Genomic DNA, 14,502 nt, shown 5'->3' on the forward strand with positions numbered 1-14,502 from the left:
TTGGTCACTGTGTGCACGTACGGGGTGACAGGCTGACTGGTATAATTAACACGGGCGCTGACGCCTCACAGTCACTGGTCATCAAATCCATGTCCCTGGTGCAAGGTGGGCGTGTCCCACGGCCAAAAAGTGACACAATCAGCCTGTCCTTGTATATCCTAGCATTTATATTGGGCTGTATATCTTATTGCGTAACTTTATCCATGGATTGTATTTGACCGTAAAAATCTAACAAAGTTTTAACAAAGAATTACAAGGCTGATGTAATTATTATTGTATTAATCCCGTCACGCCAAGCAGTTCCAAGGTTTAAAATTCCAGCAGTGAGAATTCGCGTGTCGGCCCCGTAAGGTGGCCCGGTATAATCGCTCGGTGTCGTTATTCACCTGTAGCTATTTTTACACAGGTAAGAGGGAATCTTGGAATGCTGTTTATCTACCTTGGCAAATCAATATTTACACCGTAGAAACACTCGGAATGCCAGCTATTCAGGCGACCGCTTCGGACTGACAGCGAGGACCCAGTGTGTCCGCGTACTTTCTGTTTCGGCCCGTCCCACGACTGAGTCTGGTGTGGCCGTGTGAAGTGATCACTCATGGATGACCGCGCTTCACATTCCAGTGACAGTTGTTTTGAATGCTTAATCTGAATGCGGGACAGGCATCGCTCACCATTGTGACAGACTGCAGGCCTTATCCCAAACACTTCTCAGATCATTCAATTCAAATATTTATTTCTTAAGAGAACCCCGTATTTTATCCACATCAAAATTGATGCCATGCGACTGTGATATTTTATTGCTCTGGATTTTTAATGTGAAGGAATTCCTGGAATGAATTCGGTAGGAGTGGTGCTGTTACTGCTGGGGTGCCTGGCCCTGGGGGTCAGGGGTCAGCAGCCCTGTCCGGACCAGACCGACCCCGCAGTCATCGTCGTGGCCACAATCTTTGCTACACTGGCTGTCGTCTTCATCGTCGCTGGAGTCATCTTCTTCTTAATCTGGAGACGACGGAAAGGTGAGGTTTCATTCAACTTTAGGGGTGCCCCCGACCCTTGGTCTTGTGTAGGTGTCTTATTTCACCACTGTACCATGTTGTCCAGTGGACGGGACGATTGCCTTTGTTGTAAATTGTTTATATTTTATCTTTATCTGGACAGGTGCAAATCATCGTGTTTAAACTTTGACACCTACAGTCACCTATCAAATACACACACACGCTTAATGAAGTGTGAATTATCGAAATTCACAAAGGACATAATATCTGGGGAAGTCATTCTAGCGGGGGCAATCAGACGGCACGGGGTCCCATTCTGCCGTCGCCCAGAGTCAGACGTTCGCTGAATGATGAATAGGCTTGTTCCCTGACACAAGCCACTAGTGTCACACGAGGGTAATAAAACGCTCAGGAATGCTAGGAGTTTTTTGTCGTGGAGTATGTATATTGTACAGACCAGGTCGTCTTATATGTTATCCACAACACGTGGTCAGTCCCTGGACCAGTTTAATTGACTAAAGTAGTAGATCGCTGATAATTAGGAACCAGGGTTTATATACAAACACCGAGAGTGCCACCCAACCCAAGTATTTCTGTAACAAAATATTGTTTTAACTTCTCCATACAGTCTACACGCGACCTAACTTTCTGTTTGGTCACACTATTGATACCCCCCCCCCCCCCTCCCTTCCTCTTCGATTTGTTTCCTTTATGGAGCTGGACATAATAATGGTCAGTGATGACCTTTCCCCCCCCCCCCATTTACCCATGATTTAATTCCACCGGACAGTAGGATGGTCAGTAATGGTGTACCCCTCCCCCCTCCCACCCATGCTTTAATATTCCGCCGGACATCGGGTCAGTGATGGTACCTCTGTCCCCATGCTTTAATTCCGCCGGACAGTGGGATGGTCAGTGAATTGGAACCTGTCCAATCCCCGAACACTGAAAGACCTCTTTATTATTAATGAAAACAGACGTCTCCACTCATTGAAAAAACTACCCCGGGCAATAAACGCATTATAGGGTTTAAAGTTTTTAGAAGTATGCGTCCATGAGTAGACCAAGAATAACCTTTGAAAGGAATACTTGTATATCTAAGTACTGGGTCCATGAATGGACTACTTGTATATCTAAGTACTGGGTTCATGAATGGTCTTCTTCAGTTCTCGTATATATCTATAAGTACTGGGTCCATGAATGGACTTCTTGTATATAATTAGTGTTTCTGTCATTCCTTTACTGTCCATATTTGGCGGACAGTGCTGCTTTTATTTTTCAGACTACATCCTGCTAAGCGGGATGTGAAGCACGTGCGGAGCTAGGAAACACAAGGCGAACATTGTGTGACGCTGGCACCACGTGCTTGACTATCAACACCCCTGGTGGGACACATACTCTGTTGAAAAGTCATACTGTAAAATTATTTAACGTCACAGCGAGATTGTTCCACACATAAAACTCTTTCATCGCCTGTAGAATAAAGAACTTAGATTACTTTATTCAAGCTGTCTTTGCATACTGTCGTTTATTCGTCCATCTTGCTTTTACCAATAAAATCCATATCCATATATATATTCGGGTTATCCACTTTAAAAGATCTTATGAAACCTATCACCCCTTTCCCCCAAAAATATATCCATAATGTGAAGCAGGTGCATGAGAATTTGACCAAGACACGGTGTAAATATGGTCTAAATTTAATGCTGATTTATTGATTGTACGGACTGAATAAAATTTCGTTCAGTGCATTGCCTAGCAGAAACCGCCTGTTATTGGGAAGAACTGGGGGTACCTGTGTATGAGAATGAGTTGTGTACCTCAGTGCACCGGCCTGACCCTACAGTGGGTAACCCACGCCGCACAGAGCGTTAAGATGGTGGTTTTGATTCTTCAGAAAGCAATTCGTCACTACGTCCACTCAGAACTGTATAAGCGGCTTTACAGCTAGGTCCTCAAAGAGGGTCCCTTCAACAAACTGACAAATCGGCTACAGACAATCCTCTCCATCAGAGTCAGGGACAAACAAAGCAGGGCTAAACAACAGGACCGGGGACAGGCTTGTAATACCTGTGACGAGAGGATCAACCCCAGTCTGATCAATCAGGAACGGTCACAGAGTCCAAATCCCCCCCCCCCCTCTCTCTCTCGTTGAACCTAAAATACACCCACGTACCCCACAATATCACCATTCTATAACATGTCCTCCCCATCGACTTAAACATTTTTATCAGCAAATCACTTTGCAAATGGCGATTTCTATCTCTAGAGTAATCATTTTGGATTACTACTGTCTTTTACTAATTAATAATTTTTGATTGTCAATGAGTTTATCACTACTTTTGAAGTTGAGTCACTAAATTTTTCTTACGTCTTGTATATTTGGATTGAAATATTTCTGATTTTCTTAAGTGCATAATGGCATATAAGGTTGTATATAGAGATAAGAACAAATTGTTATTCGTTGGTAATAATGCGCGGGCACTTTGATAACATGCGGCTGTTGTAACGATATTTCTGGGTTTGTAGATCTGAAGTCAAACAAGAGCCCCGTCACCCACGATGAGAGGAAGCAGGGTGTGGCCAATCCCGCCTTTATTGACGGGGAGGGAGACCCGGGCCTGGTGGAGCAAGGTAAGATTTTGCGTGTGTTGATTTAAGTCATTTTGAGAATGTTTCTACGAGCCCAAAGAGATCACGTTGACTCGAGCTGTATCCCTTGTTAGCAGTTCACAGATGATTTTACTACCATTAACCGGTCGCACTGACCGAAATAGTTAATAAATATTGACCCCGAGCTGTGCCACTTAAATTCATAAATATCCATAAATTAATTCAATATATCACAGAGTCTGTGCCTCAGGTTGCGTCCCATCCTATCAATTGAGCTGACCGTCACAACAAAGATTACATACGTATTTCATAGAACAATTAATAAGCATTACTTAATCGTGAAAAGTACCCCAAAGCCAACTGAGCTGAACGTTTAGGCCCTGATGGAAACACGTTGATTGCTATTAAAATACAGACGGAACCCTCCAATGGATTAGAGTATCGTAGACATTCTCTGATGCTATCGGAGATATTTTTTGTTCAACATATAAAGAGAAACCAGGAGATAACTAGGGGCCAGTAATGTCGCGGTAGTTTCTCGCCGCTTCTGTACACTTGATATAGCCATTACCCGTGATAACATCAGCCCAGGGTAAGGAAGCTCTGAAAGCTTCCATAAACAAGCGCGACAAAGTTAAACAAATACTGTGGTTTCATTAATATTCGTTGAACACCAATTTTCGTGGATTTCGTTGTTAAGTTGATCCACGAAATTAAATGTTCATTGAATTTCAATTTCAACTAACATTTTGTATTGATAGGAACATTGGCCACGAAATTACGTATCCTTGAAACTGTGGTTTTCAGAAAATCCACGAAAATTGATACCCACGAAAATTAATGAAACCACAGTAGATGTTAACAGGACCCACTGGTAACAAAACGACGAAGATAGCTGGATTATGTGAGAGCGTTACATTTTGACAACTTAATTACAGAGGACTCGATCTGTTAATTATTATACAGTTTTAAACCTTGTACACCATTAACTAAGTTCTGTGTTTTGTAAATTTGTGGAATGTTTTAACTAGTAAAATCAAATTTACATTCTTTCACATGCCTTTTTTCCACGTCATAACATGGTTGACATGCATTCCTGAAGTTAAAACATTTGACGGACAAGAAACCAAAAGAATGTTTACAAATCTTTACTCTTAGCTATGGTCACGCAATAAAACTCAGGCGGCGTGCAAAATGAGCTACACAAATTAAAGGTTGACAAATTTATCAAATCTCCAAGTTCTATGTCATTTTGTTTTCCTCCATCATTCCACGGAGCCTCGAAAGAAAGGAATGCCGTAATCCATAGTATATACTATATACAGTGCCATCTACTTTATGCGGCCGTCAGGGCTGAAGATTGGGGCCACGTGATCAGGGATAATTAGTGATAGGGGAGGGGGTATGCATAATGTATGATACCCGTCTATAAGCTGGTTTCTGTTTAAAATACAGTCAAACTCCGTTTATCTTGAAAGATAGGACTGTCTAAAAACTTCGAGATATCCAATTTTTCGAGATATCGAGGGTTCAATACCTATTAAATTATCATTAGCTAATATAAATAAATAAGTGGTTTGGAATAAAAACTTCGACATATTATCCATTGTATTCGATATATATCAGTTTACCAGACATCGAAGTTCAACTGACTAATGTATGTTTGTTTATGAAAAAAAAAATGCATTTTCTTGAGTCGTAAAAATCGATCATGCAACCATTTTCTTTGAGGCATACCATCCCATTGCAAAATATTCACCCAATATTATTGAAATTATCTTAATGTTCCATCGGTTGTCTAAGAAATAATTCTCGGTTTATGATCTCCGGTAACAATACGTTGCGATTGCTTTTTAGAGCTGAGGTTTGGTCAAAACCAATGGCCTACATTTTACCTACATTTTTAAGACAGGTCAGAAAGAAATCATATCTGAGTTCTAGTAGACCTTGGTTACATGTCAGACCGCTACCTCTTTATACATGTAGACAGGATTCATGATTTCATATTAATCTTTCTACTGAATAATGATATAGGACGATATATGATAATTTACCAGTATTGGACTTTTTTCTGAAATTAACTTGTTTTCCATTCATTTGACGCAATAAACGTTAAAAGAATTGAAATTCAAACCAAAAGCCGAGATACGTTTGATTTTAAAAACACCACTCTGGAGCTTTCGGTGGACAATGGCTGGAATCATTGTCTTTTAGGCCGTGATCTGGATTATCACACGGGTTTCTCCTCTAAGGTTCGATCTTTGTTCCCAGACATGCGCTGTCAACCTGAACTGCCTCGGACAAAGTAGTGATCTGTGTTTGGCTGGTCGTTATTGTAAGTGTCAGTCATTACAACCATTACAGTGACTAGGCAGTCAGTGGATTGATTCACACAATTAAACCTCGCCGTAATTTGTCTTGCAATTAAGCCAGGCCCTGTGAATTCACCACACAAAAGTCTCCGTCAGTACATTGTGGTTGTTAAAACTCCGTTTTTCTTCACGCATGCATATTTTCATTTATGTATTTAAAATTTTGTAATTTGACCCCACTTTGAATTCTGAGAAAAAAAAATTGCTGCTAATAATATGTTTCAATAGATAAACATTAAGCCACAGTGTTGGGAAATCTTTTCAAAGAAAGAAAAAAATAAGTGATGTAAAATTTCTGAAATAATTGGACTTCGTCTAATATTTCTTTAATGTAAATTACCGTATACAATTGTAAATGATTGAATGGACAATGTCAGTGTCATCAGTGTTAGACTATATTAAGATGGTTTTTTTTCTTTGTACAGGTGTTGGGGGGTACATACAGTGTAGAGAGTACACGCATTCTCCCAATCACCAGGTGAGTCTTTGAAGACAGGTATACAGGTACATATACATACAGATACATGCCTAATATCAGGTTATACGTGCACCATGGGTCTGTAATTGCTTATATTTATTGCCATGCAATTTTATTGGAAAGACTCGTATCTTTATTGCCTTTAGAAAAAAAATATATTATAACACTGGCCCGTTTGCACACTTTTACACACATGAAAGTCATGAATAGAATTTATCTAGACTGAAAGATTGTGAAAAAACATTTTAAAAAATATAATTCTTAAAACATCTAATATCGCCCCAAAACTGAGGTCGAAATTTCATAAGAAAATTTCCCGGATACATGTGAAAAACCAAAGTTTTTACAGTGTATTTACGACTGACATAAAGATGCTGCTTTGTTGGATTTTATGTGACACCCAAGCTAATGTTTGAACCACAACAAACGATATAGGCGTGCCTCCAAATCTAAATTCTAAAGTGAGAGAAAAAAGTATCTGCCTGTGAAATCAGATATATTTGAGATATTCAGCATTCTTTTAAATGTTAATGGACTTAACTGGAGGCATTTAAATGCATAAAACGTTTGCAAATGTAACAGGAAAAATATATTAAATAAAAGGAAAATATTATTCAACAACGTATAGCTAACATTGTCCCAGTAACAATTTAATGTTTAACGCTTAATTCACAAAATAATAAATTGCTTCCTGTGCACTCTAAAATTCATTTATCAAAAATTAAAAAGCTTAAATATTTTAAAATATGAGAAAATAACAAATGACTGACACTATGAAGAAATGTATTATAATGAAGAGCATATGTTCAATATATTATATTTCAGAATACTTAGTTTTAATCTTATACTAATCAATATAATGATTTAGAGATGAATAAAACGAGAGACAATTAAAAAGAAGATAATATAGGCCTACCGAACTATGAAGGGAAAACTGTGCCCGAGAGCATGCTACATACACCATAAGAACGAATGAACTCTTCATTGTATGAATACAAATGTAATGTGTGTGAATTATCTGTGTTCCTTTGTCCTAGAAAGAATGTTCTATCACATTGTAATAGCAAGCGTCCATTCGTTATACATGTAAATGTATTATGTTCATTTCAAAGGTGATTCTGTTATTACGGTACTATCGCGAAGATGCAACAAAAATACTTGTATTGATGATTAATACACGTAATGCAGCGATAGATTGAAAACAAGAGATACACTTGCATTGACACAAACAAAATATTACGATTATCGGTAATTTACACAAACAAAATGTTACGATTTTCGATAATGTATATGCATAACAAAGTATACGATTATCAATAAGTCATACCGTACAAAACATAACGATTATCGATAAGTTATACTTTTAAAAAAAAAAAAAAAATAACGATAATCGATAAGTTATATATAACAAAATATTACGATTTTCTGTAACTTATACAAAAAAAGATGTAACGATTATCAGTGACTTCAACACAAACAAAATATTATGTTTGTTAGTAACTGGTAAACCGTTTTTTTTTTATTATTATCAATAACTAATATAAAACAAAACATTACTACCAGTATTATCGAAAACTTATGAATACATGTATTACGATTATAATCGTTTTACGTTAAAATTTCCGTGATATATGATGAAAATAATATGTAAATGGTTTTTGTTTTTAGAACAAGACCCCCACGGAGAACAGATCCTCGTCCCCAAAAAAGTCCTGGTCTCCCATCTCAAAGTCTGACCTCCCTCCGAAACCGGGGTCACACGGGTCATTGGACGACCTCTGTATGGTAGGTATATACTGGCCTTGACCTCTGAATGATAGGTGTAACTGTTAATGTTGCTTTATCATTATCGTGGATATAAAATAACCCGAATAGTCTTGTACGTTAGAGGTGATCGGTATAAAAACTTGTTCAGTATATTCTGTTCAATTCAGGAAAAAAAAACTAACGTGAATAATTGCTATAAATTAAAGAAATCAGATAAAGCAGGGACCTATTAATGAATCAGATTTACAGAAATCGTGTAACTTATTCAGTAGGTGAACTGTGTGAAGTGTGCATTATTCATCCCCCTCGGCAAACCTATTGATCAACAGAAGACTCTCTCAGTAAAAAAAAAAAAACCCATGATAGTTCAAAGTCGTATATTACTTACGAAGTCGTCCCATCTATACATATACATAGTACGTGTATTTACATAAAGAAAATGACATGACTGTTAAATTTCCGGAGTTGTCATGGTTATTGTATCAGCTGATCACTGTAGCGGGCCGGGGTAACACGGACTGAGGCAGGTTTACGATGGGCGGATGTGTGAAACATGTAGCGATTCAGTTTAATTCTCGTGTTTATTTTCTGATGTCCCCACATCACGCCTGTTTATTAGGGGCAATAATGCCGTTTTAATGGAGCCAATGACCACTCACTAATGATGAGAGATAAGCCTGGTCCTCAGGGGGTCAGGCATCGGAGGGCGTTCGATATGAATGGACTGTGTTTGTTGGGCGGTCTGAATGGTGTAAATATATATATATACGTGTAGTGTAGATAGCTGATATATGTCTATTTAATGATGGAGATACACTCAAGTGCTGTGTCAATATCACTCAGGTAAACAAACCGTCCAAATATACGTAATCAGCTGTAGTGTATATCAGCCCCTCGCCGGATTGTGTGGGGTTATACTACGCCAAGCTCTCCACGACCAGATATCAGTGACAGCCACCGGCATCAGGCGATAAGGACGCTTATTTCCTATTTATCAGGCCCATTGGAGTAATCGTATTGCTATAATCCTGCTATTCAGCACCTATTTAATAATTTACAAATGACGACAATGATGTTTATAGTCCCTGTCCTGGGGAGAACAAATCCCCACTAACCCTCAAATCAGTGCTCATTGTTCAGTTGCTGCAAGATTTTCTTCTACTGGTATCCTAGCTTAATTCTACACAACTTCAAGTCACTTAATTGTATGCAAGACTTTCTTCTACAATAGCAGTTGATGATAATGTCGATCTTTAGTTTCAATGCCAGCCTTTAAGTCACTTGTGTTTGTTCATCCTTGTTTTAAACGTTTCTTCTACTGATGCTTAAATAATATGATGTCCCCCTATTTATGATCCATGTGTTGCATTGGATGGGGGATGCTACATGCCTTGTATCACCAGTCTCCAGAAGAGATGCCCTGGCTCTACACACTCAATTAACTTGTACATACAGTGTGTGGTACCCAGTGGCTTCATTAATAGACTAGAAGGGGGATGCAATGTCTCTCGGTGTCCACTGACAAAGGTTTACTGCTTATTTGACTCACTCTCCTCTTGGGTCGGTGGTTTGTCGCTGCCAGATGGTGCCGTGACCTATAGCGCTGTAAGATGGCGCCAATCTCAACACATATCAACTGTTGATCGAATATGATGCTTGCAGTTGTCAATAATCTACATGGACCCTAGTAAATCAGACAAAACTATACACAGACAAAGGCCGGCTATAAAAACATAACAAATTAAACATCGATCAAATGAAAAACAATTCAGTTGTTTATCTGAACAGAAATAGAAAACGTTTTATTGGGAGTTCTATTTTAAACTGATAGATTATTAAAAATAATGACAATGCTACTTTATTCCTAGAAATGGTTATATTCATATCATTTTCGACTCGTCTAATGGCCTAGATACAGATACTTTAATGTTTAATAATGCAGGGAAGATATAGTTTCCCTCTTTTAATTATAAAAATTTTTGACCATTGTTAAAACTCAAAATTTGGCTGTTGTTTTGAAACCAGATAAATAAAAAAATTAATTAGAACATTCCCTGTTTAGCCTACAAATACACGATTTATGTCAAGAAGGACAGACGTTTTGTATCAATGTTGGCTGTATGTTTATAATTCTAGGACCCTGAAATCACCTTTATGTTTGTAATTCTAGGACCCTGAAATCACCAGTACATGGCTCCACAGTCAAGACTTCATAGGACTGGGCTTCAACATCGCCGGAAGTATGAGGGACGGGATATTTGTCAGCCAGGTCCACAACCGTGGTCCTGCGGTGGAGTCCGGAAAAGTCCACGTCGGTCAGTATCTACTCATCTGCGAGTCTGGCACAGTGTGGTGTATTAGGGGGTGGAGGGGTGGGAGGGGTAGAGATAGTTGGGACCTCAGAAAATATTTTAAATTGATGTAAACACAATAATTAAGTATTCCGACTTAGTCCAACTACAGATATACAACTATAGCTAGGGAAACGATCGGTCCATATGCTTGATAATGAAGGCGAATGAATAAAAACCCAGACCGGAACCATAACATCCATATTAGTCGCACTCTAGGTGAAGAGGTTTTAATTGAGTAGATTTATAATAGTCACTCATAGAGAAAAAGGAGATATTTCACCTAGAGAGAACCTATCTACATTAATTAATTCGGAAGGCCATTTCCTGTTCTGTTAATGAGAAGAGAATTTTATACCACACACATTAAGTCGTAAATTTCATCCAGTTAATTTAATGTTGGTGGACAATTATTAAAACAAATAAACTTAGCTTTTTATCTACGATAAAAAAAAAGTATAAAAAGATAAAATATGCATAAGGTTTAAAAGAGAATGCTTTTTCTAATTCATCTTAAGGATCTATACGTGATGTTGATGTATTGCTGACAGGCTGACAAAACATTACAAACAAACTAAAGTCGTAACTGTACATAATGCACTTGTTCCAGAATTTGTGAACAACAATTCAACAACAATAAAGTTATCACATTAATCTAAATAACTGATTGAAAAAACGAATGTTTCCACTTGCAAGAACTTGTGAACTTATAGAAAATGACTCTGTATTTAATTTTCAGGGGACCGCATTCTAAGTGTGACTGTATCCTTTGAGAACATGGTATATGAGGACGCCCTTACCATTCTCAGCTACGCCTCCCCGTACCCGGTCAAAATCACGCTCCAAAAAGAGCGCCCGTCCAAGGCGCGTGAGAGGCGAGGAGGGCATCAGAAGGTCATCCTGAGCCACCCCCTGTACCGCAGTCAGTCCATGGACACACTGCTCAAGATCAACCGAGAGCCGGTCTACACACCCAAAAGAAGCATGAGTGAAATGCGGCAGTCAAAGGAGGCTCGACCCAGCGTCCAACAATCCCTCCGCGTGGATGTAGACACAGAAGGTAAAAGTAGTTCCAATAGTTCGCCGGAAATCCACATCACAGCCGATGTGGAGCAGGGCGCCAGTCCGGTGGAGAAGCAGCCGCTGACCCGCCTGGTTCCTCCACCCATTGGAGCGGATGATGACGATGATACCCCACCCCCGCAACCATCCATCCCTCCCCCACCCCTCGAGTTCAATGACAGTGTAGATGGTACGGTGTCCTCGCCCAGTTCTGCGACTGAAAGGATGCAGTTTTCATCTGTGTTTGATAATCTGAATGAACAAGACAAATTAGACATGATACGTTTATCCTATGAAGACCCGGAAACTAAGCTTAATCCTGAGCTAGATTCCAGTGTAACGGAAGGCAAGGAGGCAGCATTAGCAGACGTGTCCTTCAAGTCCGACAGCACGGTCACTGAGGCGGAACCGAAATCACCCAGTCCCATCAAACCGGAACGAAAGAAAAAGAAATCCTCCAGTGAATCTTCCAGTCTGTCTTCCTTTGAGGAATCAGGCGATGGTCAGATGTCTCCAAGAGACACCATGCCGGATATAGTGGAGGACCATATATCTGTGTCAATGTCAAAGACGAACAATGCAGCACCGAGTCAAAGTGACTCCGAAGTGTTCGAGGACCTCATCAGTCCTCAGAAATCAGACAGAAATATACACATATCATCGGACAAAATTCAGTTATCGTCCCTGGATATTACATCCAACAGTGTGGATGATTCAATGGAGTCTCCGAGGGAGGCTAGTAGGACATTAGTGGATTACAGCTTGTCTGACATGGAGGGGACATTCAGGCCCCAGACCCCGGAGGACACACCCTCTGTAGACGAGGACGTCATCACTCCTGTACATCTGAAAAAAGGCGAGCTAGAATCCTCCATTCTACGCTACTTCAATGACTCTGGGAACACTTCAACATCCACCGTGGAGCACCATCAGTCGCAGCAGGGGGATTCCCCAAACACCACCGTCACAAGTGTGGAGTTCAATCTGAACATGAACAACAATAACGATTTATTCTCAACTCCCTACCCAAAACGGAACACCAAAGAAGGACAAAGCGGAATGTCGTACGACATATCCATGATGGAGCTCAATGACATAGAGAAAAAGTTAAAACAGAATTCTAGGGGGGCTGTGAAACAGGGTGTGGCGTTCGAGGTTCGTGATGACGTTTTATCGGGTAATACGGTGCTGTCTCGGCTCTCGGAGGATTCCGAGGGGGGTAATGTGGCCAGGACTAAATCTTGTGAAGACAACCTGGCAAAGAAAGCTATGTCGGACAGCTCCCTGAGTTGGTCCGGGAAGCGACTAGTCCGCGCCGGGTCGTTCTCGGAACTTCCGCAAGACGATTCCAGCGACTGGATGGACCATAATTCTATAGACAATGACGAAAGCATCATTTCTCAGGAGGAAGACAAAGAAACGTTCAACTCATCAGAGGAAAGCCTCAATAGCAATAACAAAAACGGACTGCTGAAGAAAGCCAGGATGTTCGGTGCTCGAGAAAACCTCGCCAATCTGTCTTCAGACAATTCAGGGTCCCAACAATCGATACCCGACTCCTGGAGTGGGGAGTCCGGCACTCCACCCCCCTACCTCAGTAAACACAGCGACCAGAACGGGGGAAACTCCTCGCGCGAGTCCACTCCGGTCAAAACCCCCACAAACATATCTACCTCTAACCTATCACGTGATCCTACGTCATCCACCCCCGAGGGAAAGGGACCGTTCTCTCTTTCAGGGGACATAACTGTGGGCGATGAAGAGGACTGTTAACTTAATTAAGTGTTCCTAATATTCATATCATGTTTAAAAGTTTAGATAGCTGCAGTTTTAGCGTTTCTTTTATTTATTCAAATTCAACATATCTGGAAAAACTGCGACTTTATGAATTGAATAGCAAATGTTTTAAGTTTTACCGTGACTTTTTAAATAGATTGATTTTTGTAATTTTTAATAAACATATCTTATCGTTGTTACAAGCATTTTGAATATTTTACACACTAATTTTTATATTTCACAGTGAATTATCGCATATGTTTGGGTATTCCCCTCTGACTCTGTGTATTGCAGTTGTTTCCAGCAAAGGTGCTTTTTAAGATCAAAACAGTTATCGCCCCTTTATTACGCCAGTAGTTTATGATCAATATATTTTTTATATTCATGTTTATCTTTTTAAGTTTTAAATAACGATTCATATACTTATGCACTGTTTGATTATGTATAAATTGAATAATTTTATAGATATATTTTAATAACACACAGTACATGTTTGTATTTCGTCGTCCAATATATGAAATTATCATCCATCTATATCCCTGTAACTATTTATTGTAAATAAAAGTAGAAAGAGATTACCGAAAATGAGTTAATGACAAAGTCACTGTGTATCTTTAGCGAATGAGTATCAAGTGCTGCTCTATGTATGTAATACATAACACACATCTGTCATGCACGTGAAGTACACGTGTAAAATACACGGTACTCGCGTGTAAATAATAAAAAAAGGCTTGGTTTCGGGAAGTGTTCAATTGTTTATATAATCTTGTACATATGTAATTATTAATATTCATTTGTTTTTATTATACATGTTTTATATATCTATTATTATTAATAAATATACTCAAGTTCCAATACATTTAATACACGTCTATTAGTTCTTATTAGTTTCTGATAAGATCAGTGTCAGACTGTAGATACTCTGACATTTGGTTGTACTGATCCACGGAAATCAGGGTAATACACATGTATGTCAATAGGAAAGATGTTTAAGTGTGTGTCTGTGTCTGTGTGTATTTATATTGGAAACTGGTAGACGTCACAGACAAAAATTAAGACTATTGTCAAGCTAAAAGACAAACAACCAT

At 39.3% G+C, this 14,502-nt stretch overlaps 1 protein-coding gene across 1 annotated transcript; it reads left to right on the plus strand.

The window, feature by feature from the left end:
- Window positions 1-81: 81 nt before the first annotated feature.
- On the plus strand, window positions 82-14,278 carry LOC128178990 (dentin sialophosphoprotein-like). The gene is made up of 6 exons (XM_052846444.1): window positions 82-1,016; window positions 3,525-3,629; window positions 6,406-6,458; window positions 8,127-8,243; window positions 10,396-10,540; window positions 11,316-14,278. Exons 1-6 carry the CDS (start codon window positions 833-835, stop codon window positions 13,409-13,411), a joined length of 2,700 nt encoding a protein of 899 aa, XP_052702404.1. The 5' UTR covers window positions 82-832; the 3' UTR covers window positions 13,412-14,278.
- The last annotated feature ends 224 nt before the right edge of the window (window positions 14,279-14,502 follow it).

The sequence above is a fragment of the Crassostrea angulata genome, chromosome 3 (assembly GCF_025612915.1).
Source record: "Crassostrea angulata isolate pt1a10 chromosome 3, ASM2561291v2, whole genome shotgun sequence".
Taxonomy (NCBI): domain Eukaryota; kingdom Metazoa; phylum Mollusca; class Bivalvia; order Ostreida; family Ostreidae; genus Magallana; species Magallana angulata.